Source organism: Neodiprion pinetum, chromosome 2 (assembly GCF_021155775.2).
Source record: "Neodiprion pinetum isolate iyNeoPine1 chromosome 2, iyNeoPine1.2, whole genome shotgun sequence".
Taxonomy (NCBI): domain Eukaryota; kingdom Metazoa; phylum Arthropoda; class Insecta; order Hymenoptera; family Diprionidae; genus Neodiprion; species Neodiprion pinetum.
The window spans coordinates 18030964-18056795 of NC_060233.1; the positions used below are offsets into that span (position 1 = coordinate 18030964).

At 43.7% G+C, this 25832-nt stretch overlaps 1 protein-coding gene and 1 long non-coding RNA gene across 2 annotated transcripts; both read left to right on the forward strand.

Annotated features, from left to right (window-relative positions):
* Positions 1 to 455: 455 nt before the first annotated feature.
* LOC138190435 (uncharacterized) lies at positions 456 to 1320 on the forward strand. Its single transcript, XR_011176381.1, has 3 exons — positions 456 to 583; positions 676 to 777; positions 859 to 1320. It is a non-coding gene; the product is annotated as an uncharacterized lncRNA (long non-coding RNA).
* Positions 1321 to 18908: 17588 nt separating this feature from the next.
* On the forward strand, positions 18909 to 19970 carry LOC124211498 (uncharacterized). The gene has a single exon (XM_046610604.1). The coding sequence runs from the start codon at positions 18909 to 18911 to the stop codon at positions 19968 to 19970; it is 1062 nt and encodes a 353-aa protein (XP_046466560.1).
* Positions 19971 to 25832: the final 5862 nt, after the last annotated feature.

A 25832-nucleotide genomic window follows, 5' to 3' on the forward strand; every position in this document is an offset into this window, starting at 1 on the left:
GCTGAAATAGCTTATCACTCTCTCTTGACCTCCCTGAATTTGTGACAGAACCCCGCCTATTCCTGAAAGAGATGCATCCGTATCTAAAATAAAAGGAATTTCGACCTCTGGATAAGCTAAAATCGGCGAAGAAATAAGATTTTCTTTTAATTTCTTGAAAGCCTCTTCGCATTCCGGGGTCCAGTCAAAAGGAATCTTGATTCCGGTCAAATGATGGAGAGGTTTAGCTATACTAGCGAAACCTTTTACAAATCTTCTGTAATACGTACAAAGGCCTAAAAAGCTCTGAATTTGTTCTTTATTCTTAGGTGTCGGCCAAGAAGAAACCTTCTCTATTTTGGATGGGTCGGTCTTCACACCTTGTGCTGAAACGATATGTCCGAGGAAGCCTACTTCTTTCTGGAACAGATGGCATTTTTTCGGGCCCATTTTCAGACCTGCTTGCTTCAGCCTAGCGAAAACTTGTCTGAGATTTTGAACTTCTTCTTCAAAGTTCTTGCCAAAAACGATTATATCGTCTAAATAAACGAGGCATATTTTGCCCGTGAGCCCATGGAGAACAGCCTCCATCATTCGTTCAAAGGTAGCCGGGGCATTACTCAAACCAAACGGCATAACCTTGAACTGCCATAATCCTCCTAAACCCGTAACAAAAGCTGTTTTTTCTTTATCTAGAGGATCCATTTCGACCTGCCAATATCCGCTCTGAAGATCTATGGTGCTGAACCAAGTTGCACCAGCTATCAGGTCGAGGGTCTCGTCGATTCTGGGTAGAGGGTAAGAATCTTTCTTCGTTATATCGTTCAGCTTCCTGTAATCGATACAAAATCGTTTGGATCCGTCCTTTTTGTTAACAAGGACGATTGGTGAAGCCCAGGGACTAGACGATGGCTCAATCACATCGTTCGCTAACATGTCTTCCACCAGCTTCTTCACCTCTTCTCGGGCGTTGAGAGCGAGTCTTCGAGGAGCTTGTTTAATTGGTGAACTCTCTCCGACGTCGATCTTGTGCTTGACAGAAGTACATCGGCCCTTATCACCACTATCTTTGGCAAAAGAATCTTTAAATTCTAGCAAAAGAGATTTAAACGATTCTTCCTGAGCTGAATTTAACGAAATCGAAGATTTCTCAACAAGGCTCCGTAAATGAAGAGGAAAATGTTGTTGCAAATCATCTTCCGACAGTTCTATTTCTCGAATTCTAGGAGGAGTCCAATAAATTCCATTCCTATTTGTACAAAGAGTTATTTCGCGATTGTTTGAAGCTAGTGAATTTCTCTTAGTCGAGATAACACAGTTATGAGCTGTAAGAAAGTCTATTCCCAAAATACCTTCATCCTCTGTATCTGCTATAAAAACCTTATGTGGAGAGTCGATACACCCAAAAAGGTTAATTTGGACAGTAGCCTGTCTCAAAACCGGGGTCGTCTCTCCAGTGGCTGTTCGCAGAGAAAAAGAGGGAACAATCTGGTCATCGGATTTAAAGAGATCCGATCGAACTACGGTTACTTCCGCGCCCGTGTCTATTACCCACAGACAATCGACGCCATTAACAGTACCACGCGCGTAAAGACCAGACTGTCGCAGACTTCTAATTAAAAACTGTTCTCTAAGAGGGCTTTCACTACCAACAATCTGCGATGATTTCCGCCCTGACAAATCATCTGAAATTAGTTTTTTGGGTGAGTTCCTGTTGAAGAACTCAATTGAGGATTTGCTTCCACTATTTCTATGTTTTTCTTACGCCAATTATACGAATTTGGATTCGAACCTTGCATCGGTTTTCCACTAATTTTACTTAATTAGAAAACAGTGATTGGCGTCGTGACCTGTTTTTTTACAAAATATACAAGTCAAGCTAGTTTGACTTGTCACGACCACGTTTTTATTTATACGCTGGTTTTGTTGGTTTTGAAAAGAACCTCGATTTCTTGATTTAAAATTGTTACTGTTATTTCTATTTTTATAATTTTGAGGTTTTGATTCCTCCGAGTGTTCAAAACTTCGCCTTCTTGAGGCGTTTTCAGACACCTCAATCCGACGAAGCTTGTTTAGCCCAAAATATTGCTTTCTCATTGCCTCCACCTCGAGGGCTTTGGCGGTTGCCCCCCGCAGAGAAGTGAGGCCCGATGTTCCAACGGCCATTTTAATTTCCGGATCATTGATTGCATTTAAGAAAGCTTGCGTTGCTAATAAATTTCGAGACGGCTCGTGGTCTGGCAAAGCTTCACGAGAAAGCCGTTCAATATCCTGACTAAGAGACGCGAGGTCTTCGTCTCGTCCTTGTCTTCTTGTCTGTAATTGTGCCGTATACAGTTTTGTCAAGTGGTCATTTCCGTACCTCAACTTTAATGCAGAACTAAGTTTTTCATAATCAGAGATTTCTTCCTCAGACAACGCCGTTAAAACATTCAAAGCCGGCGTTCGAAGACAGGAGGCAAGACTGTGGGCCCTCATGGCGGAGTCCCACTGATTATGTTTAGCAATTGTATTAAACTGGCGTTCATAATCTGCCCATGGAATTTTTCCGTCAAAAATTGGCGGTTTTAAAGGATAAAGAGGTTTCTCATTAATCTGAGAAGCAACCTCAGGAAATCTTGAATTATTTAATTGATTAAAATGAGAACATCGAGGTCGAGCTTGAGGCAAAGGCTCGGAAAAACCAACCTCATTATTAACCGTTACTCTACCAATTGGGGATTCAACTACTCCCCTAGTAAAAGGCACAGACCTTGAGTCTCGTACATCCTGGAACTGTCCTGGATGTTGGACCTGTCGAACAGCGGGAACGGGAACACGAGAAGAAACAGGAGAGGGAAGCGGCGTAACGACTCTGGAACCTCGTGGGGTGACAGCCGGTTCTCCTGAGCCATTCACCTGATGAACAGCCTGAAGAGCTGCCACAGTCGTCCGGAACAGTTCGTGTAGACTGGTTTCGGATCGTTCTTGTGCTTCTCTATCAAGCCTGCGCTGCTCTAGCTGAGAGGCAATTTCCCTTTCTCGTTGTTCTTGTTCTTTTCTTCGCTGTTCTTGTTGATCAAGAAGCAGCTGAAGAAGTTGCTGTTGTTGGCGCTCAGCAGCCTCTTGCTGTTGAGACATGATCTTCAGCAGATCAATTTGAGAGATTGTCGAAGGAATTGGAAGAGGGTCCACTGAAGGTGATGGAATCGTTTCAGGGACCCGCGGATTCTCCATAACGAAAGGTTCTTCTCCGCTACTTTCTCTTCGACGTGAGCGCGTCAAACGACTGCTACTCATAATTAAAGTTCGCGCACTGAATTGACTCAATTAATAAGAACTCAAGATCCCGCTTCTGACACCAATTGTAACGATTTAGGCGTTACGTTAATAAAATATGGATCCGCGAGTTTACTTATTATCAAATCAAAGGCGTGAACAAAAATATCGTGATAAATGCTTTTAATGCAATATACGTGTTTCTTGTTTAAAGTCTGAAACAAGACTGTTTTTACAATAATATCGGTTGGCGCAGCAACCTTATTCTTTTTAAAGACATAAGAGGTTTATAAACGTCTTTTATCTATGCTGACTACTAGATCATTAAAGAGGGGGCAAAACGGGTGATTTCACCCTTTGTAACAGTATTATATCTATTTAGTAGTTTCCTGTTTATGTTTATCTATTTAGTTTATCTATTTAGTAGTTTCCTGTTTATGTTTATACTATTAAGATATTCTATTATTTTTCTCTGTCTCTGTTCAACTTGCCCATTGGCTCCTACAGGCCACGGCATAAAATAAATCTAAATCTAAAAATCTCTCTCTCTCTCTCTCTCTCTCTCTCTCTCCCTCTCTCCCTCTCTCCCTCTCTCCCTCTCTCTCTCTCTCCCTCTCTCCCTCTCTCCCTCTCTCCCTCTCTCCCTCTCTCCCTCTCTCCCTCTCTCCCTCTCTCCCTCTCTCCCTCTCTCCCTCTCTCCCTCTCTCCCTCTCTCCCTCTCTCCCTCGCCCTCTCTCCCTCTCTCCCTCTCTCCCTCTCTCTCTCTCTCTTTTTTGACGTTTGACGTTTGACGTTACGTGACGTGCTCGGTTCTGCTCTTAATTTCTTTAAAATATTTGCGCGAAACGTTGTGACATTTCGGTACGTGAGTGTAGCCAAGTTCTTGCTCTGGAGCCGACTTACCTTTGGTGCACCCTCACGGGCAACTATAGATGCTGTGTTCTGAGTTTTCTGCAAGTTTTGCATATTCCGCAAAAATTTTGTGCTTGAATTATATACATTGTAACGTGGCAGTTCGGCTAGGCCTGCCCGTTACAAGAGACTCCCTGAACCCTGGGCGAGATCCCGGAATCAGGGTCTAGAAAATCGAGTCGCGGAATAATCTCAGAGAGCGCCAGAACTGGAGTCACGCACCCGAGCTTCGACAGGGACGGAATAGAACATTGCGACCCAGATATTTCAGGCTTTTGTTTTTATTTTTTTTTTCGAGTGCACCGGCTACCCTCCAGTGACTAACTCCGACACCGAACATCTTTCGAGGCAAGGCGCAACCACGACGATCTCGCGGGAAGGACACCGAGGCTGCGGAGGGGGAGGCAACGCAGATCCCTGCAGCGAGGGAATCCAAGGCGGACGCGATTCCCGCTGGCGGCCGGCGCGCCGCAGCCTCCCCGCTCACCCCGCTTACGCCCAACCAAGGCAACCGCGAGGCACCAGCTAGCGACGAGGGAGCACCACCCCGCCCAACCCCAGGACTACGTACAGCTGCGCGGGAGACGACATCGCGATCTAGCCTTAAGTTCTGCGCCGCGTAGAGACGACAGGTGCGCGGCAAGTTGCGCAATCCCCAAAATCGATGACCGATCGATTGTTGCGCATTCTTAGGGTGATGACGTCCCGAAAAATTAGCGCGACGAGATCGGCGTTGCGACCATCCTAGATCACTCTAGTTCTGGCGAGGAGACGAGACAGTCGTTCTTTTCTTTTGCGTAGAGTTACTTGGTGCCCGTTGAGAAATTTTTTTTTTTTGTTGTTCGTTGCGAGGAAGAAGGATGAGCCGTCACGAGGGAGTCGGCCAATTTGTACAGTGGATGTGGAGCGGTAAGCGTTGTTAACATTCTCGCGATCGAATTTCGAGGGTAATTGAGTAAAGGCTGATCCGATAACGGGTAGCCGTTGTCTTTTTTTTTTAATTTTGCGTGTCGAAAAGTACTCGAAATTCGTTTGCCGATTCTTTGGCTTGGTGACCGTAGCCTGAGTTGCGCGTAAGAGAGTAACGTTAATTTCGGGGAATCCAGAAAATCGAGTCGAGCCACGGGTTGAGCCGAGACGTTATTGTCTCGAGTTTGAGTGTGACCGAAGTCCGTTACACGGGGCCATTTCACGTCATCCGGCACATCCTCGATTCTCGTGTAGGTTGCGAGCAGTCACGGGGAGCATTCGAATTCGCGACTGCGTCCCGCCGTCGCCGAGGAAGTGAAGCTCGGGTGCGTGCTGATAAGAGTATGCGTTTTTAGAGGAGGATCGCGGGTGTCGCGACGAGCCTCGCATCAATTTGGTTATTTAATATTAATTTTTTTTTTTTCTTCTTCTTTTTTTTTGTTTGCATTATCAGTTAGTATTAAGTTGGCGATCAGCGCCATTTGGTAAAGGACGTTCGCGGGCAGCGCATCGAGTCCGATTTTGTTTTTGGTTTTTTTTTTATGAAGTAGGGTATTGTTAAGACGGCGACTAGCGCACGTAGGCGTAGATGTCTCCTAGATTATTCACCTTTTTTTTTGGTTAGTATTTTTTATTTTTATTTTTTTTATTTGGAGTATTTCTACCTTTCTTATTTAGTTTAGATAAACGTAACATTGTATTTGGAATCGCGAAGGACGGCTTGCGTGGTCGTATTATCATTCTTTTTATTTCTTTTATTATTTTTATTTCTTTTTGCTTTTGTATTATCGCTGATGAAAAATATACCATTGGAATTTTATAGAAATTTAGCCACCTCACGCGTTGGCGTACTTGTGTTGCAATTCTCTCGACCCAAAAATTTACCCCTCCCCTCTCCGCGGTACTGAGCTACCGAGCATATGATCGCGGTGTGTCGTATTATCGATTTCGAGGCGTGTTGATCACGCCAGGCGCCCAACAAACTTCGCGACATTGTTTCAGATCAAGGATACCTCGCCGGACGCCAAATTATTGTGCACGCGGTAAGTTCCCGGTTATTTGCTCCGAGTAACCGAGGTGCAGAAAAATCCACGTCACAACATATAACGGTCAAGACTTTGGTGATGACCAGTGATGCTAGCTGGCAGTGTTGACATTCGTCACGCCTGACTGTATCTTTCTGAGAAGAAAAACTTTCTTAAGAAAGTGTGTGCCCTTCTTTGTGTGCGTTCACACGCCTCTGTGTATATTACACCTCGATCTCTGGACAACTCGACCAATTTATGATGGTAGAGCCGTGTGTGTCACTTGGACTATTCTAAAGCATAAATCTAAATCTCACTCTGAACGTCAATTTTCATCTTATTTTATCCTAATTTATAACATTATAATTTTAAAAATATTAATTCGTTTTAATTCTTTTTAATATTTTCCGCGGACATCATGCCCAGCAAACCTATTTGCGCTCTATGTTTTGGTCTCGTGGAAAAACCTTCTGATGTGCTTACCACAGACGCACCGTGTAAGCATATTTTTCACACCACATGCATTAAGACACGCTTCTCGGTCGAATCGTCGCGCGCTGCGCAAAGTGCGATACGTGAGGCGTGTCCTGTATGCCAGTCTCAGATCCTGTCTATATTGGAATCAATAGACAAACGGTTAGGCAAGCTTGACGGAACAGCTGGTCAAGTTGATACGCTTGTAGGTGAGGTCGAGCGTCTAAACAAAAAGGTTGACGCCTTAGTGTCTGAAAACTCTACCTTCAGGCAGGAAACGTTAGAAATGCGTGGTACCATCGATGCCCTCAGAAAGGATCTTGACAATGTGGTCCAGAACGTTGCTGCGCAAATGGATCGGGTGAAAAACTGCGAATCCGCGCTAGCCGCACGGGCCACTGAACCCGTCCGCGGTACCAGCGAGTCCACCAGCCTGTCACAAGGTAACGAAGCCATTCTTTTGCGTATGTTATGTCGCGACATGGCTACACAGCTCGTGGTTTCTGGTGTACCTGAGGCCTCCGATGGAGTAGAAGACCCCCATCGCCTTGCACTCAAACTAGCTGAAGTACTGGATGTGCCCCTGTCTGTCGCAGATATTGTTACGGTGGAGCGCATGGGCAAGAAGCGGACTCAAGATCCAGGCGCCAATCCAGCTATTGCCAGTACTCGTACCATTCTTCTTGAGCTTACAACTAAGGCGAAGTGCGAACAGCTCATTGAAGGGAAAAGATCGGTACCTGACTTACGGGCCGGCAGGCTCAACGCTAAATTTGGTGATCGCAAGGTCTACGTGAACCATCGCCAGCCTGCTCAGCTACATCGACTGCGCGCTCGGATTCTCCAGCAGTGCCCCTCTCTTCTGCCTAAACAAGTATGGATCGCAGATGCGGCCGTTTTTGTTCGCAAAGATCCCTCCTCAAAGCCTATCAGACTTCTCCCTTCCACCGATCTGACTCAACTCTCTGATTGACCATCTGACTCAAAGAACTCTCGCGCGCCCCCACCTTCTACCACCTGTGATCCGGTACTCAACGCTTGCTGCCTAAACGCGCAGTCTCTTCCGGCGCACATCGACGAGTTTCGCGAATTTTTCAGACTAAATCCGTATCACCTCATCGCCGTCACAGAAACATGGCTGAATGATCGCATCAAGGATGACCAGATTGCACTTGCCTCATATTCCATCCTCCGGATAGACCGCAGAGGGCGACATGGTGGTGGCGTTGGCCTTTTTCTGCGCAAAGAACTCAGCGCGAAGATTGTCGCCTCCTCAGCTTTGATGGCACGAGACGGAGTCCCTGAATTTCTTATCGCTGAAGTGTGGGCTGTCGGCCGCCCTAAGATCTTGGTGTCTGTAGTCTACAGACCGCCAAAGGTTGGATTCCTGAATCTGTTCGAAGCGGAACTGGTAGCACTCGCTCCCCGCTACAAATTAGTTTGTATCTTCGGGGACTTCAACACCGATTTACTGTCATCATCCTACGACTCTACTCATCTCAACGATTTCTTCTCATCACAAGGCCTCCGCATCGTTCCCTTATCGCCAACACACCACACACAGTCATCGCATACATGGCTGGACGTCTGCGCTGTCAGTGTACATAGCTCCCTGGCCACCTGGGGCCAATCTGCGCAGCCATTTCTCTCAGGCCACGACCTTATATATGTGTCCATTAGGTATGCGGTGCCACGGCTCGTGCCGAGGTCTTTTCGTTATAGGTGCTGGGATGCAGCCGACCTCGATGGCGCTGCTGGTATAGTCTCTGCACTAGATTTGACGCTTCTAGAACATCAGCCAAACATTAACTGCAAATTATCTGTATTTAACTCTCTCATGAATAGCCTTATTGAACACTTTGTGCCGATAAAAGAAGTTGTTGCAAAGCGCCCAGCAGCGCCCTGGATCTCTAAGGACTTACGATGCTTAATGCGTAATAGAGACGCATGTTTTAGGGCTTTTAAGCGATCTCGCTCACCACTACTACATGAGAGATATGTCTCGCTGCGCCGGAACGTTAAAAAAGAACTATGTATAGCTAGGTCGGCCTTCATTCAATCGAAATTCGTTGCTTCCGGAAATACTCGTTCTTTCTGGCGGGTAATAGATCGGCTAGGGATAACCAACCGTAAATCTGCAGACCGTGTGCTTCCGTCTCACCTTTCCGTATCGTCACTGAATGAATACTTTACGTCAGTATCCCCTCCCGATCTCTTCCCCAGCGTTCTACATGCCGCCGTCTGTCGAAGTCTCACTGGGGTGAACGGGCAATTTTCCTTCTGTCGTATAAATGAACAGTGTGTTGGTGATGCTATGGCTAGAGTTGTTACGCGCGCGCACGGCCCCGATGATCTGCCTATCCAAGCCTATAAGTCGTTTAGTCAGCTAATTATGCCTTTCATCGTGTCTCTCTTTAACACCTCGCTTCGTGACGGTATATACCCCTCCCTTTGGAAGTTCTCGTACGTGACACCTCTCCCTAAAGTGCGTAGTGCACAAGTATACACTGATTTTAGACCTATCTCACTACTTTGCGCTATCTCAAAGGTTTTAGAGCGTGTAGTTTTTGACCAGGTAACGCGGTATCTCGTGGTAAATAACTTACTCGACCCACGTCAGACGGGTTTCCGGAAAGGTCTGGGGACTCAGACCGCTGTGCTGCGACTAGTGGATGACATCCGGCAAGGTATAGATGACCGTATGGTCACTATCGCTGTGTTTTTCGACCTTAGCAAGGCCTTTGATATGGTTAACCACTCATTACTGCTCCAAAAGCTTCGAGGCTTGCAATTCTCGGAGACTTCGATCTCATGGTTCTGTTCGTATCTAAGCGGCCGCCTCCAAGCGGTTCGCGACGGTGAGAATGGTCTCTCTGATTGGCTCTTTATTCGGTCAGGTGTTCCGCAGGGCAGCGTTCTGGGTCCTCTCCTGTTCTCGCTCTTTCTAAACGACCTACCCTCATGTCTTCGTCACTGCTCGCACCTACTTTATGCTGACGACCTGGTGATCTACCTTCGTTGTCTGCCTGCACAGTTCGCCGAAGGTATTCATTTGTTAAATGAGGATGTTGAGTCTATCGTATCCTGGTGTCTCGAAAACCATCTGCGCTTGAACGCGGGTAAGACCAGGGCAATGACTTTTGGTAGCTCTAAGTTTATCAACGACTTTGACTTTTCATCACTACCGACACCTTCACTGCGTGGGGAGTCTATTGACTTTGTGCCAGTGTTTCGCTACCTTGGGGTCATGCTTGACAGTACCCTGTCGTGGACTCGGCATGTGGCACAGGTGTGCAGCAAGGCTGCATGTGCCCTCTATCGCGTTCGAATGAACGATAATCACCTGACTCTAGAGTTAAGGTGTCGCCTGGTGGTTGCCCTGGTCCTCCCCCATTTCGACTACTGCGCGGCTGCGCTCACCAATCTATCAGAAGGGCTGGAACTCAAACTTCAGGTCTCACTCAACAACTGTGTTCGATTCCTACTAAGGGTGCCTCGTCACGAGCACATTTCAGCTTACCGGCGAGGTCTCGGCTGGCTCAGACCATTTAACCGCCGAAGGCTTCTTATTGGCTGTATATTTTTTAGAACGCTGTGTCTGGGTGAGCCGGGACTCCTCGGTGACCAGCTTCAACTTAGGTCTGACCTGGTGAGACGCCGTGATTTGACCCGGACAGACACGCTTCATGTCCCCTCTGCCCGGACGGTTACATTCCAGAAATCTTTTCTGGTTACTGGAATCCAATTCTGGAACTCCTTGCCGCCAGAAATCACTTGTGATTCCACACTTTTAACTTTTCGCCATCTTGCTTTTAAGTATTTGCTATCCGAGGAGGAGCGCGAGGCTGGGATGTCCGGGTGATTGACCGGAGTGTAATCTCCTTTTAATCTCCATTGTAACCCTAGTTTGAAGTTTAATTCATTTTTTATATTTTAATATTTTTATATATTTATATTTTACAATTTTTTTTTTATATTTTTATGTACATTTATTATTTTTATATTTTTTATTAATATTTTTATATTTTTTATTTTTATTTTTATATTTATACTATATGATTTTATTTTATTTTATTTTATGATATACATGTATTCTTTTTAATTTGCCTGTGGCCCTTAGGGAGCATTGCTCCAGAGTCAAATAAATGTTCTCTCTCTCTGTCTCTCTCTCTCTCTCTCTCTCCCCCCCCCCCCCCTCTCTCTCTTAACCCGTTCGTTGAGTTGACGTGCTCTGTTTCGCTCCGTGTTCTTACCATTTTATTAACGGCATATTCTGTCATAAAAAGTTCTAGCATAGTTCAATGGAAGTGCGGAAAATGAACCTTTCAACTACCGGAGATTTCTGACCTTTTTCCAGTTTTTCTCCAAATTCTATTCGGGAAAAACTTTCTTATCGATTTTGCGTGAACCGTTATCGTTGTCTTTCGCCATGGTTGATTGCGTATTATCATCTGCGTGTGTTTCATATGTGTGTCACTGTGTACTGACAGTGACATAATACACTCACCAGCTGACTGTGAATACGCAATTTTAAAATTGCTTTCGTTTGAATCACCGACTGTCAAAGTTCCATATACCTGGTAGAGGTTATCAATTTGCGTCAAACCTGTGGTAATACTTTCCTACGGGAATAATAACGACCACTCTGATAGCGTGACGTTTGAATTGGTCAGAGCACCTTGAACTCTGTGTACTGTGTATGTGCGTGTCCAAAACAGCTGATCGGTGTGCATGATCCTAGCTCTATTTATTGTCGAGACCCTCGCGGTGTGTGCTCTGATTTAAGTATATGTGGAAATGTGAGTGTGAGGATTAGACCTTGACATTTGGATTTTCAGTGGTTCATGTTGTTAGTTGTATGAGGACTGTGTGCGTTGCTTCAGTGAGCAAGTGTTACATTGTATACAGTCGGAGCTGTCATCCAAGGTAACATCAGCTGTTTACTCGAGAAAATCGCATCCAAGTTGACAGGTTGCAATGTCTGAGGAAGGCGCTTCGCAAAATCAGCCCCAGTTGGCCAAATTGCTTAAAATCTGCAAAGGATGCAAGAAGGAGGTGAAGAACGCTGTCTGTTGCCATTTCTGCCGTAACCACTATCATCCGGCGTGTACTAAAATGACAAGGATTATGCATGAGAGCAAGTCGGTTGCCAGGTGTAGACCTTGTTCATCTGCAGCGAGCGCATCTGAACTTTTGAAGTTGAATATGCGGCGTATACAGTCTACTCCCTCAAACCGCACCACTGTATCCTCTCCGGCACTTCAACGCAGCCTGGAGACTGTTCTTGCGGCAATGGAAGCGAATGCAGAAATGCTTAGGGAGTCTCAGCGTAAACAAGCTGATTTAGAGTCCAAAATTGATGGACTCCTGGCCTTACCAGCTAGAATAGACGAACCATCATTGAAAGTTGATGCACTCTCGCGATCAGCTACCGACCTGAACACTGAACTATCTGCTCAAAAAGAAGCGGCAGCTGCAGAAAATCGAGCGCACGCAGCTCGCCTAGACGAACTAGAAAATGTGCAACAAAGTCACCAAGGGGATGTCCGGCAGGTTGTAGAGTCTAATGCAGAACTTCCCGAGCGCCTGAAGAGTCTAGAAATGAAAAATCTGATGTGTGATCTGTTAGTATCTGGAATCCCGGAGCTGGAGACCGAAGATCTCCAAGACGTTTTTAGTTCCATGCTTAGGCTACTTGAAATCGTACCTACTCGCAATGACCTCATTGAAGCCACTCGTATTAGAAGTACTAAAGTCACGAATAAGCCCAGAATGATCCTCCAGAATGATCTTCCGTCGACGGACTGTGCAATGCCGGAACGAGATTCTGTCAGCCAAGCGGGTGAAAGGTGCCATCCATGCTGATGAGATCAGTCTTGCCGGAAACCACCCGCATACACCAGTTTTCTTCAACGAACATCTTCCCCCCTCATTAGTGAGATTCTTAGCGACGGTCAAGACTCGGGCAAAGGAATGTGGCTATCGTTTTGTGTGGATCCAAAATGGAATTGTCCACATGACGAAGAGCGAAGGGGCAGATAAACTCATTATCAGCTCGGAGGTCGATCTAGATCTATTGGTTCCTGTTCCGAGAGATTGACGCCACCTAGGTGATTTGCTGACAAAGGAGACTATTGCAGGGTCTGCAGGAGCTGCTTTTGACGGTGCAAACTCTTCGAACGGTTCAGCTGGCCTAAGCCATCGCAATATGAGGATTGCTAGCTTCAATGCGAACTCCTTACCGGCCCACATCGATCAGATAAGATCTCACTTCTCCAAGAAATTCTTCCATGTAATTTCTGTCACTGAAACATGGCTACACACGGACATTGCTAGTGATGTGGTGACCATTAGCGATTATTGCTTCTTGCGGAATGACAGATTCGGTACAATAGGAGGAGGATTGGGCGTGTATGTCCACAAATCCATAAAATGCAAGACTTTAGATTCATCTCCATCTCTGTTTACAAATTCTCCAGAATTCCTAATACTTGAGCTGATAGTTCAGAATGATAAAATATTATTTGTCGTCATCTATCGTAGGCCAAAGAGCGTTTTATTAGACGCCTTTCTAGTGGAGTTGGACAAATTCTTTCATAATTATACTAATGCCATAATCACTGGAGATTTAAATTGTGATCTAAACCGACAGAATTTTGAGGCAGATTATCTGTGAGATCTTATTTATAGTCATTCGCTCTTTCTTGTTCCCCATGGAAGCTCACATCATACGGCCCTCTCGGACTCATGGCTAGATGTCGTCATATTGGACTCAGCTGAGAAACTACTTTCACATGATAAGTCCTCATCCTCGTTTATAGCGGGTCACAAACTACTCGAGCTAGAATATAGGTTGCCAATCAAGACCTTCACCGAGAGTGTAAAAATATATCGCGATTTTCGAGGGTGTGATGTCAATGCCCTTCGGATTAGCTTTCTCTCAATTCTAAACAATACACTAGAGCATTTAAGTGCAAACCCAGATTTTGATCTCTATACAGAGATGCTGTGTCGCTCTATCGTGACTGCGCTTGATAATCAGGCTCCACTAATCACACGTGAAGTAGGAAAACCTCCTGCTGGCTGGCTTACACCAGAGCTCAAATGTAGCATCAAACTGCGGAACAAAACCTACGCAGCTGCCAAGCGTCTTAACTCCAATGAACTTTTCAGTCAGTTTCTAGTTATTCGGAGAGAGGTCAAGCGTGACATAAAACGTGCGAAAAATCTCTACTTTAAGGAGCGGCTAGCCAAACTTACCAGTCCAAATAGCATCTGGGTGGAACTTAGACGTCAGGGTCTCATTGCCAAAAATACGGAATCGTCATCTCCGCTCCACCATTTTTCGGCAGATCAATTGAACACCCATTATTCTTCGGTGACAATTGCCCACTCTCCCTGCTCAGCGTCAGAACTAGCATTTATCTTGACTCAGCAAGCAAGTGTAAATTCTAATTTTTCTCATGTCACGGATCAGCAGGTATTGAAAATCTTGACATCCTGTCTCACACGTTCGCGTGGCCAAAGCCCTGACGGCATCAAGCTGATCTATATAAGGGATCTTCTGTCAATACTAGTACCGCGCCTCACTGACCTTTTCAATGCATCGATGTCCTCCTGTTTGTTCCCGACCATTTGGAAAACTGCTTACATCATTCCTCTGAGTATATCTTACCCACCCAGGTCCGAGTCGGACACAAGGCCTATAGCGAATCTCAGTCACCTGGCTAAAGTACTTGAAAGATTAGTGTCAGAGCAAGTTACTAACTTTTTAAACCAAAATAACACTCTGGACCCGGTACAGGCCGGTTTTCGAAAGCACCATAGCACCCAGACTGCTATCCTCAAAGTGCTTGATGATGCACGGAAAGCTGTTGATGATAGGTGTGTTACCGTTCTCTAATTGTTCGATTTCAGTAAAGCGTTCGATAGTATTAATCATAGACTGCTCCTGACCAAGCTCAAGAACTATAGCTTTTCCAATGAGGTGATAAACTGGTTTCATTCCTACCTTACAGGTAGAACCCAGTCCGTGCAAGATCTTAGCGGCCATCACTCTACTTTTCTGCCCAACAGCTCCGGGGTGCCGCAGGGTTCTGTTCTTGGGCCGCTGCTCTTTCTGATATTTATCAATGATGTTGGGCTTGGGTTGAGGTATACTAAGCATGTAATCTTCGCTGATGATCTTCAGATCTATCTGCATGCTTCACCCAGTTGCATTGCAGAGGCCATAGCCAAATTGAATCTGGACGCAGAGTCAGTCGCGGATTGGGCCCGGACAAATGGCCTACAGTTGAACGTCATCAAAACTAAGGCAAATATTTTAGGTAGTTCTGCCTTTGTTGAGCAGTTAAAACGCCAATCAAAACCACTGATTATCATCGATGGTAAATCTGTGCCTTTCGTCGACACAGTCCGAAATCTCGGTGTTCATATATCTGCGGAACTAGCTTGGAATAGACACGTAGCGCAAGTGTCGAGAAAAGTCTATGCCTCGCTTTATAGGCTCAAGCACAGGGGCGATACGCTCTCTCCTCAGGTAAAGGCCATGCTAGTCCATGCACTCATCATGCCTCACATTGATTACTGTAGTTTAGTCTACCATGATGCCACAGAGTATTTGAATCTCAAGCTACAAAGACTAGTCAATAGTGGCACTAGATATATCTTTAACCTGCGGAGAGACATCCATATAACCCCTCATCGTGTCAAGCGCCAATGGCTCTCTGTCGTGAATCGTAGGCTTTATTTTATTGGATGTCTCTTCTATCAAGTGCTCCTAACGTCTAGGCCATCTTATCTAAATAAGTTAATCCCTGAGGATGATCGTAGTACGCGACGATCATCCAGGTTAGCGGCATCTTCTCAGGGCATGACGCTGCCTATTCCGTTAGCCAGGACAGCGGTCTACCAAAACTCCTTTCTCTTATCTGCCATGCGGTTTTGGAACAGCCTTCCATCGTCCCTAAAAAACTCCCCGTCGCTTGTAGTTTTCAAGCCTAAGCTCCATTACTATCTCGTAGCAGCAGAATCGGGCTCTTCCGTGACCCTAATAAGATCCAGGCTATGACTGGCAGCGGCCGTATAGCAGGAAACTTCACAGCGTGGATTAACTATCAATTATCTGGTTTTCGTCTATCCACTGTTGTTCTATTCTTACAATCTATGTCTATTTCCGTTTTACTATGTTATACTTTTATTTTCATTGTTACTCTTAATTTTATTACTATTTATAATTTATTATATATACTTTCTTGTACTACCTATTCTTATCCTGTATCTATCTAATTGTTATTTTATTCCTACCGTCGGTTCTTTAAACTATAAACCATTCATCATTTTCAACGATTATGAACTCTAGTCTGTATACCTATTATTAGTTAGCTATCTATTTACTTAAGGTAGTTCTGGAGGTACACGTATCAGCCAAAAGTTTCGACCGCAGCGTACAGTAAAACCCAAGTCTTATATGATGCCGTCGGTTAAGAACTTTTGACAGAGCTTATACACTCTGTGTGTCCTACGCAATCACACCTCATGCACGGATAGGTCCCCTACACGCATAGAGCGCGGCGCTGGAATCGTGGCAACAGCGCAATTCTCTTATATATTTGTAGTTTCCACCGTATATCAGTGTTTTACGAAATATTGTTAACAAAAGAGTGTGAAAATGTCATTACGAGTGAGATTCAAGGGTCGGTTTTTGAAGAAGATTTTGTTGGAGTTTGTAAGCCTTATAAACAATTATTAATGGTAAAGACTTTACTACCAACTTTAAAAGATTTGAAAGGCGTGATTTCCAACGAGATGATTAAAAAAATAGCAGGAGCCGGAATCCACTATGAAATTCTAAAAGAGGTATATTTAAAAAACGGCGAAGTGGGAATAAAAAAATTATTATCCGAGAAAACGATCTCAAACAAACCAAAGGTTACACAAGCCACAAAAATTATCGACAAGGTTGTTGTGCACCTAAAAAATAAGCTTTGATTTTAATATAACTTGTTTATTTATTTTTAAAAATATATTGTTGTTGTTTTAAATATTTTTCATCATTTGTTAGACACTCAATACATATTTTATTTATTAATGCATTTTATTTTATAAAGACACACAAATGTCGATCAAACATGGTTGTCAAATGTCGTGTATATATATATACGTATGAATGAATGAAATAAATTTCATTTGTTGAGAGAAAACATTTATTTCAACTCGTTTCCGCAATTATTGAAACTCAGAAAAAACACATTTCAAATTCCCGGAATTTACCGCGCGCCCACCAGATCGCCGCAGCGAACACTGTTGCCATTTCATCACAGCTGATTGTGTTTTCGTGGCGTGAATTCCGTGACGAATAAAATTAATACTTTTCGAGTGTCAATATCTCCGAAACTGAGTAGTGGAAAATTACCATTTTTTTTTAAAAAGAATCGCACAAAGTACTGCATACACGTGCATTTTTATTCGAAAACGGTAAGTGGCGTTTAGCGCCTATAATAAAAAATCTAAGCAAAGTCTATCCGTTCACGTGTTAGGTATAGGCATCGCGTACAGAATAACCGATTTTTAATTGCAATTATCTCACAAACTACGGAGTGGATTGATTTAAAAATTTAGGAATCGCTTCATTAAGGTTGTTTCTACACCATATTGAAATTTCAAGCAATCCGTAAGTCGATGAAAAACTCCAGAACTACCTTAATCTTTCTGGTCTGGTGGTCAGTAATATATCCTTTTTATTGTGTTATACTTTTGTTATGTTATACTACTATCACTGGATCTATTGTACCATCCGGTTCTTGTATTCTATGTCTCTACCTATGTATCAAAATTACCTGCATCGATCTTTGAAGTTCCTTCACTGATCGCCTTTTTGTTTGCCTTTTGTAAAGCCCAAGCGGGTCATGGCATAATAAACTCGATCCATCCATCCATCCATCTCTCTCTCTCTCTCTCTCTCTCTCTCTCTCTCTCTCTCTGTCTTAGCGGTTTGACGAACGTCACGTCGACCTCTGTAAACTCGTTCAATTCACACGAGAAAGAGAGATCAGTTTTTTTATTTTCTATGGCTCATCAAATGCCGAATCCAAGAATTTATCAGTAGCCGTAATTTCTGACTCGCGAGTGCATTTTTCAGACCGTTATCAAGTTTTTCCACTTTCCTGTTTCAATCTCGCGATAAACGGTTTCGACAGTGCCGTGCGCCGATTTACTGCACAGACGTCTTTATTGTGTAACGATCAGTATGACACATTCAAAGGGTTTGAATGTGCATAACTCTTTATGAGATTATCCAAAAGACAAAAATATATTTAATTCTGGGAATCTGGCTTCACCAGATCAACGTCCGATTTTCCTTTTTTACAACAATCAAATAATAGAATATCGGTTCACTAGCCGTACAATCCCTACAGGGCGAAATTACGATGGTCTTAGCAACTTATCTTCTCCAGATCGTCGATCGTTGGCTCTTTCTTTTAAACTCTGAGGACTCTCGGATGGTGATTTGGCGGAGAATTAATTTGTGGAATCTTCCGGTGTTCAACTCGATCGGGATGGGCCGTCGGTATCCAGTCTACGTTACCCTCCCTTCCTCCTTCTCCAGTTATTATAAAGTGGCACGCGACTGACCTCTTCAATGTCCCCGGAGAGAAAGAGAAAGAGATCCCGTTGTCCCCGAAAATCTTACCCCTTTCGCTGGCCGAGCGAATACCGCGACCGTATCGGCTATTAACGCTACTCGGCGCCGCTTCACCTATCTCCTCTCATTCAACATTTTAGTGGCCTAATAAAGCCGCGAATATTCGAATTTCGCATCGGCACTTACATCTTAGTAAACGTATTGTGTAAACACAGACTTATAATAAACAATCCTGTTGCTGGTGCCCCTCGCAGCTAGGTCGTGACCAGCTCAACGTTTAAACTGTGAAACCAGTATCATGAGTGTGAGTCATCGAAATTTTCGCGCTTGAGATTACGCGGGCTCATGATCGTGTGTGGGCGTGTACGTGTGTCGATCTCTTGTTGCTGACAAACATTCTCACACTAACAGCATTCAGTGCGTGTAGTGTATAGTGACTTAGACCTTTTAACTCTTTCGCTGTTCAATGTTTACTTATATGAGCACATTACAGTGTGTGTGACGATGTTTTTTTTTCGTATCTTCAACTCTTCGTGTCATGAAAAACTAACTCACATATATTGAACCATCATCAGAGACTTACTTCACGATTCTCGCGCGACTATAATATCAACGCACATCATATCATATCACAACAATAATTTACAATGTCGCGCTGCTCGGACTGCAACAAAACGACGAGAGGACTGAATACTGTCGATTGCATGGGCGATTGTGGTGCCATAATCCATGCTGACTGTGCCATAAACAGACTAGGGTACGACCCCGATGGCGCGAATTCATTAGACAGTGTCTACTGCGAACCTTGCGTCATGCAGCGTTCCACAACCATCCCACGGTCACCTATAAAGAGCCATACGTCAATCGATCCTCCAACGCACAAGGAAGTGTTAGATGACACAGGATCTCACGACAAAATCACCTTAGAGGATCTCATGCGTCAACTAAAATCGATGAGCACAGTCAACATCGGCCAATTTAAATGCCTTCAAACGTCAATCTCAAGTGTAGAGCAAAATATTGCCGAACTCCGTGCCGACGTTTCAGTTTTTTCATCGTCGTACGAAACGCTCAACAATCGTATCGGGACACTAGAACTTAATTCCGAAGCGACAAAGGTGGACATTCAAACGATCAGGGAAGAAAACTCTGCACTCAAGTCGCAAGTCAACTTACTGTCGAATCGTCTTACCAACAACGATTCCAACAACACGAGCGCGGAAATCACGATATCTGGACTGCCGATTGATATCACAGATACACCGAACACAATAGTCGACAGGATTCTTAAGGCACTCGGAATTCCCGGATTAACTAGCGACGTTCTTGAAATACGACAAATACCTTCGAAACAGCCTTTGGCTGATGGGGAACGTCCGCATACATCCACTACGACCCAAGCCTCTTTGGGGACTCTGATTGTTTCACTAAAGTCATCAAGAGTTCGCGATTTTATCATCCAGAAAAGACGTGAGAAAAAGGAGTTATCTATCAATGAAGTTTTCGCACTTAATAGAAAAGGAAACATCTTCATCAACGAATTCCTGCCGTCAGCGACCTATAACTTGCTGCGTCGCACAAAATCGAAAGCAGAAGAACTTGGCTACAAGTTCGTATGGCTGAAGGCTGGGAATATTTACGTTCGAAGGAGTGAAAAAACCGAAATTATCCAAATCAATGCCGAGAGTGACCTGGATTCACTCACATGACTGAAATCGAAGTCTTCCAACGACAACGTTACATCACCGCCGCTAGAAACTAACTCGTCTCACGTTAAGGGGACCCGGTGGTCTAGAAATTTCAAAAAATCCATTTTTTTTTTCGATATTTCGAAAGTATAGTATCATAAGAATATACTGTGAAATTTTCATGCGGAAATTCCGAATATTATAGCTTCTACAGCCCATTCTAGGTAGAGAGCGGTCCGCGCGCTTCTAACGGGTTCAGCACTCGGAGCGCGGCAGCTTCCCGACCCTTCTCCGCATTTTACCTTTACATTTGTAACCGAATACAATATAATCCCTTCGGAATATAAACGTTCCGAAAGGACCCTCTATGGTGCCGGAATCGCGGATTAACTGTAAGTATTCAAAATTTGCTCAATTTTTGAAAATATCTGTACCTCAAACTTTAAACTCATTTATCTCGAAACGGCTTTTTTCGGCACTGCGGGGGTGAAAATAAAAAAAACTATTCAACCGAATGACTTGAAATTTGGATATGTTGTTCACAACATGTATGGCTATCGTCGGAACTAGAATCATAATTTTATTTAAATAATTTCCTATTGTTTACACTAAAAAACTAGTGAAAAAAACCCGATTTTACGAACTGTTTTTTTCAACACCCGCCATTTTGTCAATTTTCAATTTTTTCGATTTGTCCTAGTTCCGACCATAACTGCACTCTTTCTGATTAAGAATGTCTTTGAATTTTTTGTTTCTGATGAGTAGAAGTCTCGAAATCACCTCCGCAGTCCGGATCCGATTTTTCGAGAGGGTCATCTTTAGCGACATTTTTATAATAATAAATATTGTTTTTAAAAGGAAAAAAAAAATTTTTTGTATGATTAATAAACGTAGTAATAAGCTCGAAAAGTTAGAATATCGTTTTTTTATTTTTAATAGCAAAAAAAAAATCGTGAAAATAGGTGTCATTTTCGTGCGCTAGACCACCGGGTCCCCTTAATCTCAATATTACGCATTTTAACGCGAACTCCCTATTGGGTCACATCGATCTTGTCCGAGCTCTCTTATCTAACCACAGCTATCATATCATCTCAATATCCGAGACTTGGCTGCATCCTCTAATACACGATGATCTGGTTCAACTAGATAATTACTTACTCATAAGGAACGACAGGCACGGAAAACGGGGAGGTGGAGTGGCATGCTATATTCATAAATCTCTTACTGTACTAAAGATCTTAGCCGCTTTACCGAACCAATTTTCAAATGCACCAGAATACATTATCCTGGAATTACGCTGTCAAAACAAGGAATCTCTTATGTTTACCTCGATGTATAGAAGACCCAAGGGGTTCTTATTTGCCGATTTTTTCTCTGTTTTCGATCAGTTTGCGTTTGCGTACAAAAATATAATTATCACTGGTGATCTAAACTGCAATCTTTTAAGTTCGGGTTACGAGGCGGAGTTTCTAAGAGAATGTTCTTCATCTAAATCGTTGCACATAAAAGAATCTAGGGCCACTTTTCACACGAACACATCCCACTCTTGGCTTGATGTTTTTATTATTGATTCTTCTTCCAAGAAAGTGTCATTCTCCAAGTCTGACGCTCCGTTTATCGCCGGGCATGACTTGATCGAATTGGTCTATCAGTTCGAAACACCACCTATTTTGAATCGTACGATCTCTCGGCGTAATTTCAAGAGATCCGATGACTTGGCGTTTCGTAATATGTTTTCAGTCGAGCTCCGGACTAGCCAGGCGTTATCTTCAAATCCACCTCTCTCCAGTTTTAATATTGACTCTTATACGAATTCTCTTTCTACTATGATCTCCTCAATCTTGGATATCCAGGCCCCGAGACAAACGTACAATATTAATAAACGTCTTGCGCCTTGGCTAACCGAGGATCTGAAAACACGTATCAAGAAACGCAACTCTCTTTACAAACGAGCGAGAAGATCAGGTAGTCTCCTCGGGTTAGCGACATTCAGAAAATTCAGAGATGAACTTAGTAACGACATAAAGGCAGCTAAGAATAATTTCTTTTTGCTAAGAATTTCGTCAATCACTGACACTGCTAAATTATGGAGAGAACTAGCCAACTTGGGACTTGTAAAACCGACTACGTCTTCTCCGCTCAATTTTTTCTCGCCTTAAGAATTAAATAAACACACTTCGCGAGTATTTCCTGCTCTTCCCCGGCGTGTGAAATACATGACCTTGACGACATTATCGCCGATGAATCGCATGATCAACCGCAATTTGAGTTTGTACCGACTACTCCGGATACCGTTCAACTAATCATCAATTCGTTTTCCTCGTCTCATTCTGCTGGCCCGGATGGCGTTTCAGTTTTCTCGATTCCAAAAGCACCACCTCTTTTGGCAAAAATCCTAGCGTCCTTGTTCAACCATTGTTTTCGATTATCGTGTTTTCCGACTTTATGGAAGCGTGCATTCATTCGGCCATTATTGAAGGTCCTCCCCTGTCTCCGTCTGACTGCAGGCCAATAGCCAACTTATGTGAACTCTCTAAGATGTACGAGAAAATAGTTCACAAGTAAATCAATGATTTCCTCTCAGCGAATAATATCCTTGACTCGCGTCAATCGGGCTACAGGCGAGGCTTTAGCACGCGCACTGCTTTGTTGCGCATATGCCATGATGTTCGACGAGCTGTTAATGAGAGACAGCTAACAATCCTAATATTTTTTGATTTCAGCAAAGCATTTGATACAGTCTCACATTTCAAACTTCTCACAAAATTGCAAAAAATTGGCTTTTCGTCCAACGTGCTACACTGGATATTTTCCTATCTAACGGGCAGGCAGAAAGCTGTAGTGGATAACCAAGGTGGATGCTCCGTCTGGTTGAAAACAACCGCTGGAGTTTCCCAGGGGTCTGTGTTGGGTCCGCTTCTGTTCTCACTTTTCATCAACGATATCAGCCTGAAATTGAAATTTACAAAACACATGATTTTTGCAGATGACACACAGATTTACCTGAGCTGTCTGCCCTCACAACTCGATGATGGTATCGCGCGTATCACACACGATGTCAACGTGATTGCTCATTATGCGAACGATAATGGGCTTAAGCTCAATCTATCCAAGTCCAAGGTCCTAATACAGGGAAGTAATAACTACATTAGCCGAATCGATGTCACCTCTCTTCTTCCAGTTGTCGTTAACAACGTCATTCTTCCCTACGTTGACGAAGTACGAAATCTCGGTGTGATAATGTCGTCAAACCTCTCATGGCGGAAACACATAGTGTTAATCTCCAGGAAAATAAATTTCTCTCTTTATAAGTTAAAATATCACAGGAACGTTTTATCACGGGAACTAAGAACTAGACTAATCGTCTCACTCTTACTCCCACTAATTGATTACTGTTGCGTAGTATACAATGATGTAACTTCAGAGCTCAACAACAAGCTCGAAACACTCGTTAACAATGGAATAAGATTCATATTTAATTTAAGACGCGACGCCCACATAACACCGTATCGACGAGTTCTTGGCTGGCTCACTGTGAAGTCAAGACGACTGTATTTTCTCGTCATATTAGTATACAACGTATTGCACGGAAATTCTCCTTCATATCTCACAGAGCTATTCACCAAACGAAATCAGCCAAATCATCCATCACGACAACGAATAACGGACTATTTTTTCATACCCCAACACCGCACAACTACCTACAGGGACTCCTTTTTTCTGTCAGCTATTTATTTCTGGCACTCCCTCCCTGAGGAAGTAGTAACGTCATCTTCACTTTCGATCCTAAAAGTCCGGCTGCGAAACTACCTCTTTTCCTTAGACGGAATCATGGCTTAGACATTTTCGACATGTCGACTTAGATATGTTGGATCAATCATTATTCTGTTTTTCTCACACTATTGGTATCATTTAATTATTTTGTATTATTAGCACTAATTACTCACCATTTCTCAATTATATCTTCAGATCTTTATTCCTAATTCATTTTTATTTTTATTATTATGTTACTATTTTATATTATTTTTTTTTTCTTATTCCGTTATATTTCTTTTCTACTTATTATTCTAAACCTAATTACTGACTTATTTTTAGTTATTCCATAGCTTTGTAATTTGCCTCAGGGTGCTACCAAGGCATAATAAACTGAACAATCAATCAATCTCTCTCTCTCTCTTTCTCTCTCTTGGTGAGTACCTGTCTAGTTCACTTTCTGTTACCCTCCTGTTCTGCCCATTTTCTGCTGTTTCCTGCCCGTTTTCGGGCTCTGCTTCTAGGTTTTTTTCCTCCCCCGTTGCTGTCGCAAAAATTTGAGCTGAAAATCGTCGTTTCTCTCTCTTTTGAGCTACGGGATGAGGCAATAAACTGAAGACTGGTATTCTATAACCTATAATTCTTGACTGGAACGACTTGGCAGTTGACGGACGGACGATTTCGCTGTTTACAACTCCTACGCTACCTTCCCTCTTCCCATTGGACGACCGCTAGGGAAACTCTCTGAAATAATACTCTGAAGCTGGAATCAATCCTTAAGTACCTGTTTACGTCAATACTGCCTTTTTCAAACTGCACTCTTGAAATTGGCATTTTTTCTTCCTCTGCACGGCGCTTTTTGGTTTTGGATTTGACGGTTTTCCTAACCTCAATCTTTGGGTTGCTCGTTGGTGCGCTTTTTGCTCACCTGTCAATCTCGCCTTTTCTCCATTGTGGACTGGTGGCGCCATCTGTCGGGATCCTACTATCACTTGCGCCACACTGAGTGAGACCGTGACGTCATCTGCTGGGATTCATTTTTCATTTTACGAGCAATTATCGATAACGAGCTCTGTCGATTATCAGATCATTCTCCTATCATCTGGGACTACAAGGATTCAAATTACCTACTTGCGAACACCTTTATCGATCGCTGATCGATCGATTGAGTATTTCTCTTTCACATCACCATGACTCCTAATTGTGCGATCTGCAATGTTGCTATCAAACGCAAAGAGCCTTCTGCCTCTTGTACGGGTGTTTGTTCACGCGACTTTCACCTTTCATGCATTGAATCTGCATATAATTTTGACCCCTCGGAATTCGGCTCGTCAATATTCAAATGCGAACAATGCATGCGACGTCGGTCGACCATACTCGAGCATTCGCCCACATCATTACCTGACCGTTTGAATCTGGAGCTTCCCGCCTTGATGCAAGCGACTGCAGCGCCAACTACTGCAACTGCAATGTCCACCACTGCGACTACAGCGTCTACTGCTGCACCTCGTTTCTCGATCGACGATGTAATGTGCCAGCTACAGGCTAATGCTGCGGCCCTTGACTCCAAACTCGATAAAAAAATCGATAAACTCAAAATGGACCTCACTATTGCCTTCGATGCTAAACTCGATCAAAAAATTGAGACCTTGAAACTCAACATGATGCAGCAGTATGAAGATATTCAAGGCACGGTGGCCGGAGTTGTTCAAACAATGTCCACCATTCCGGCTGAGGAGATCACTTCGATAAAACAACGACATGTCGAAGAAATATCCGCAATTAAACAGGAGATGGCCTCGTTCATTGCCTCGACTTCATCCTTGTCTCGGTCATCTGCTGCACCAGCTTTATCTACGACAACGGAATTTGTTGTTCGCGGTCTACCATCGGAGCTCTCCCTATCCGACTCTGAGATTGTGAGTGCTATCTTCTCCTTTCTGGGTCTCTCTCAGCTCTTAGGCGACGTTCTGGATTCACGCGTTATGAAACCGAAAACGGGCCAGCCCAATGATCCTCACGTTCGTAATTCCACTTCGAGCGCTGTGTCCAAGAGATCGCTGGTGGTTCGCCTGAAATCATCGGCCACTCGCGACTTCGTCCTCGAAAAAGTGTCAGCTAGAAGGGTCC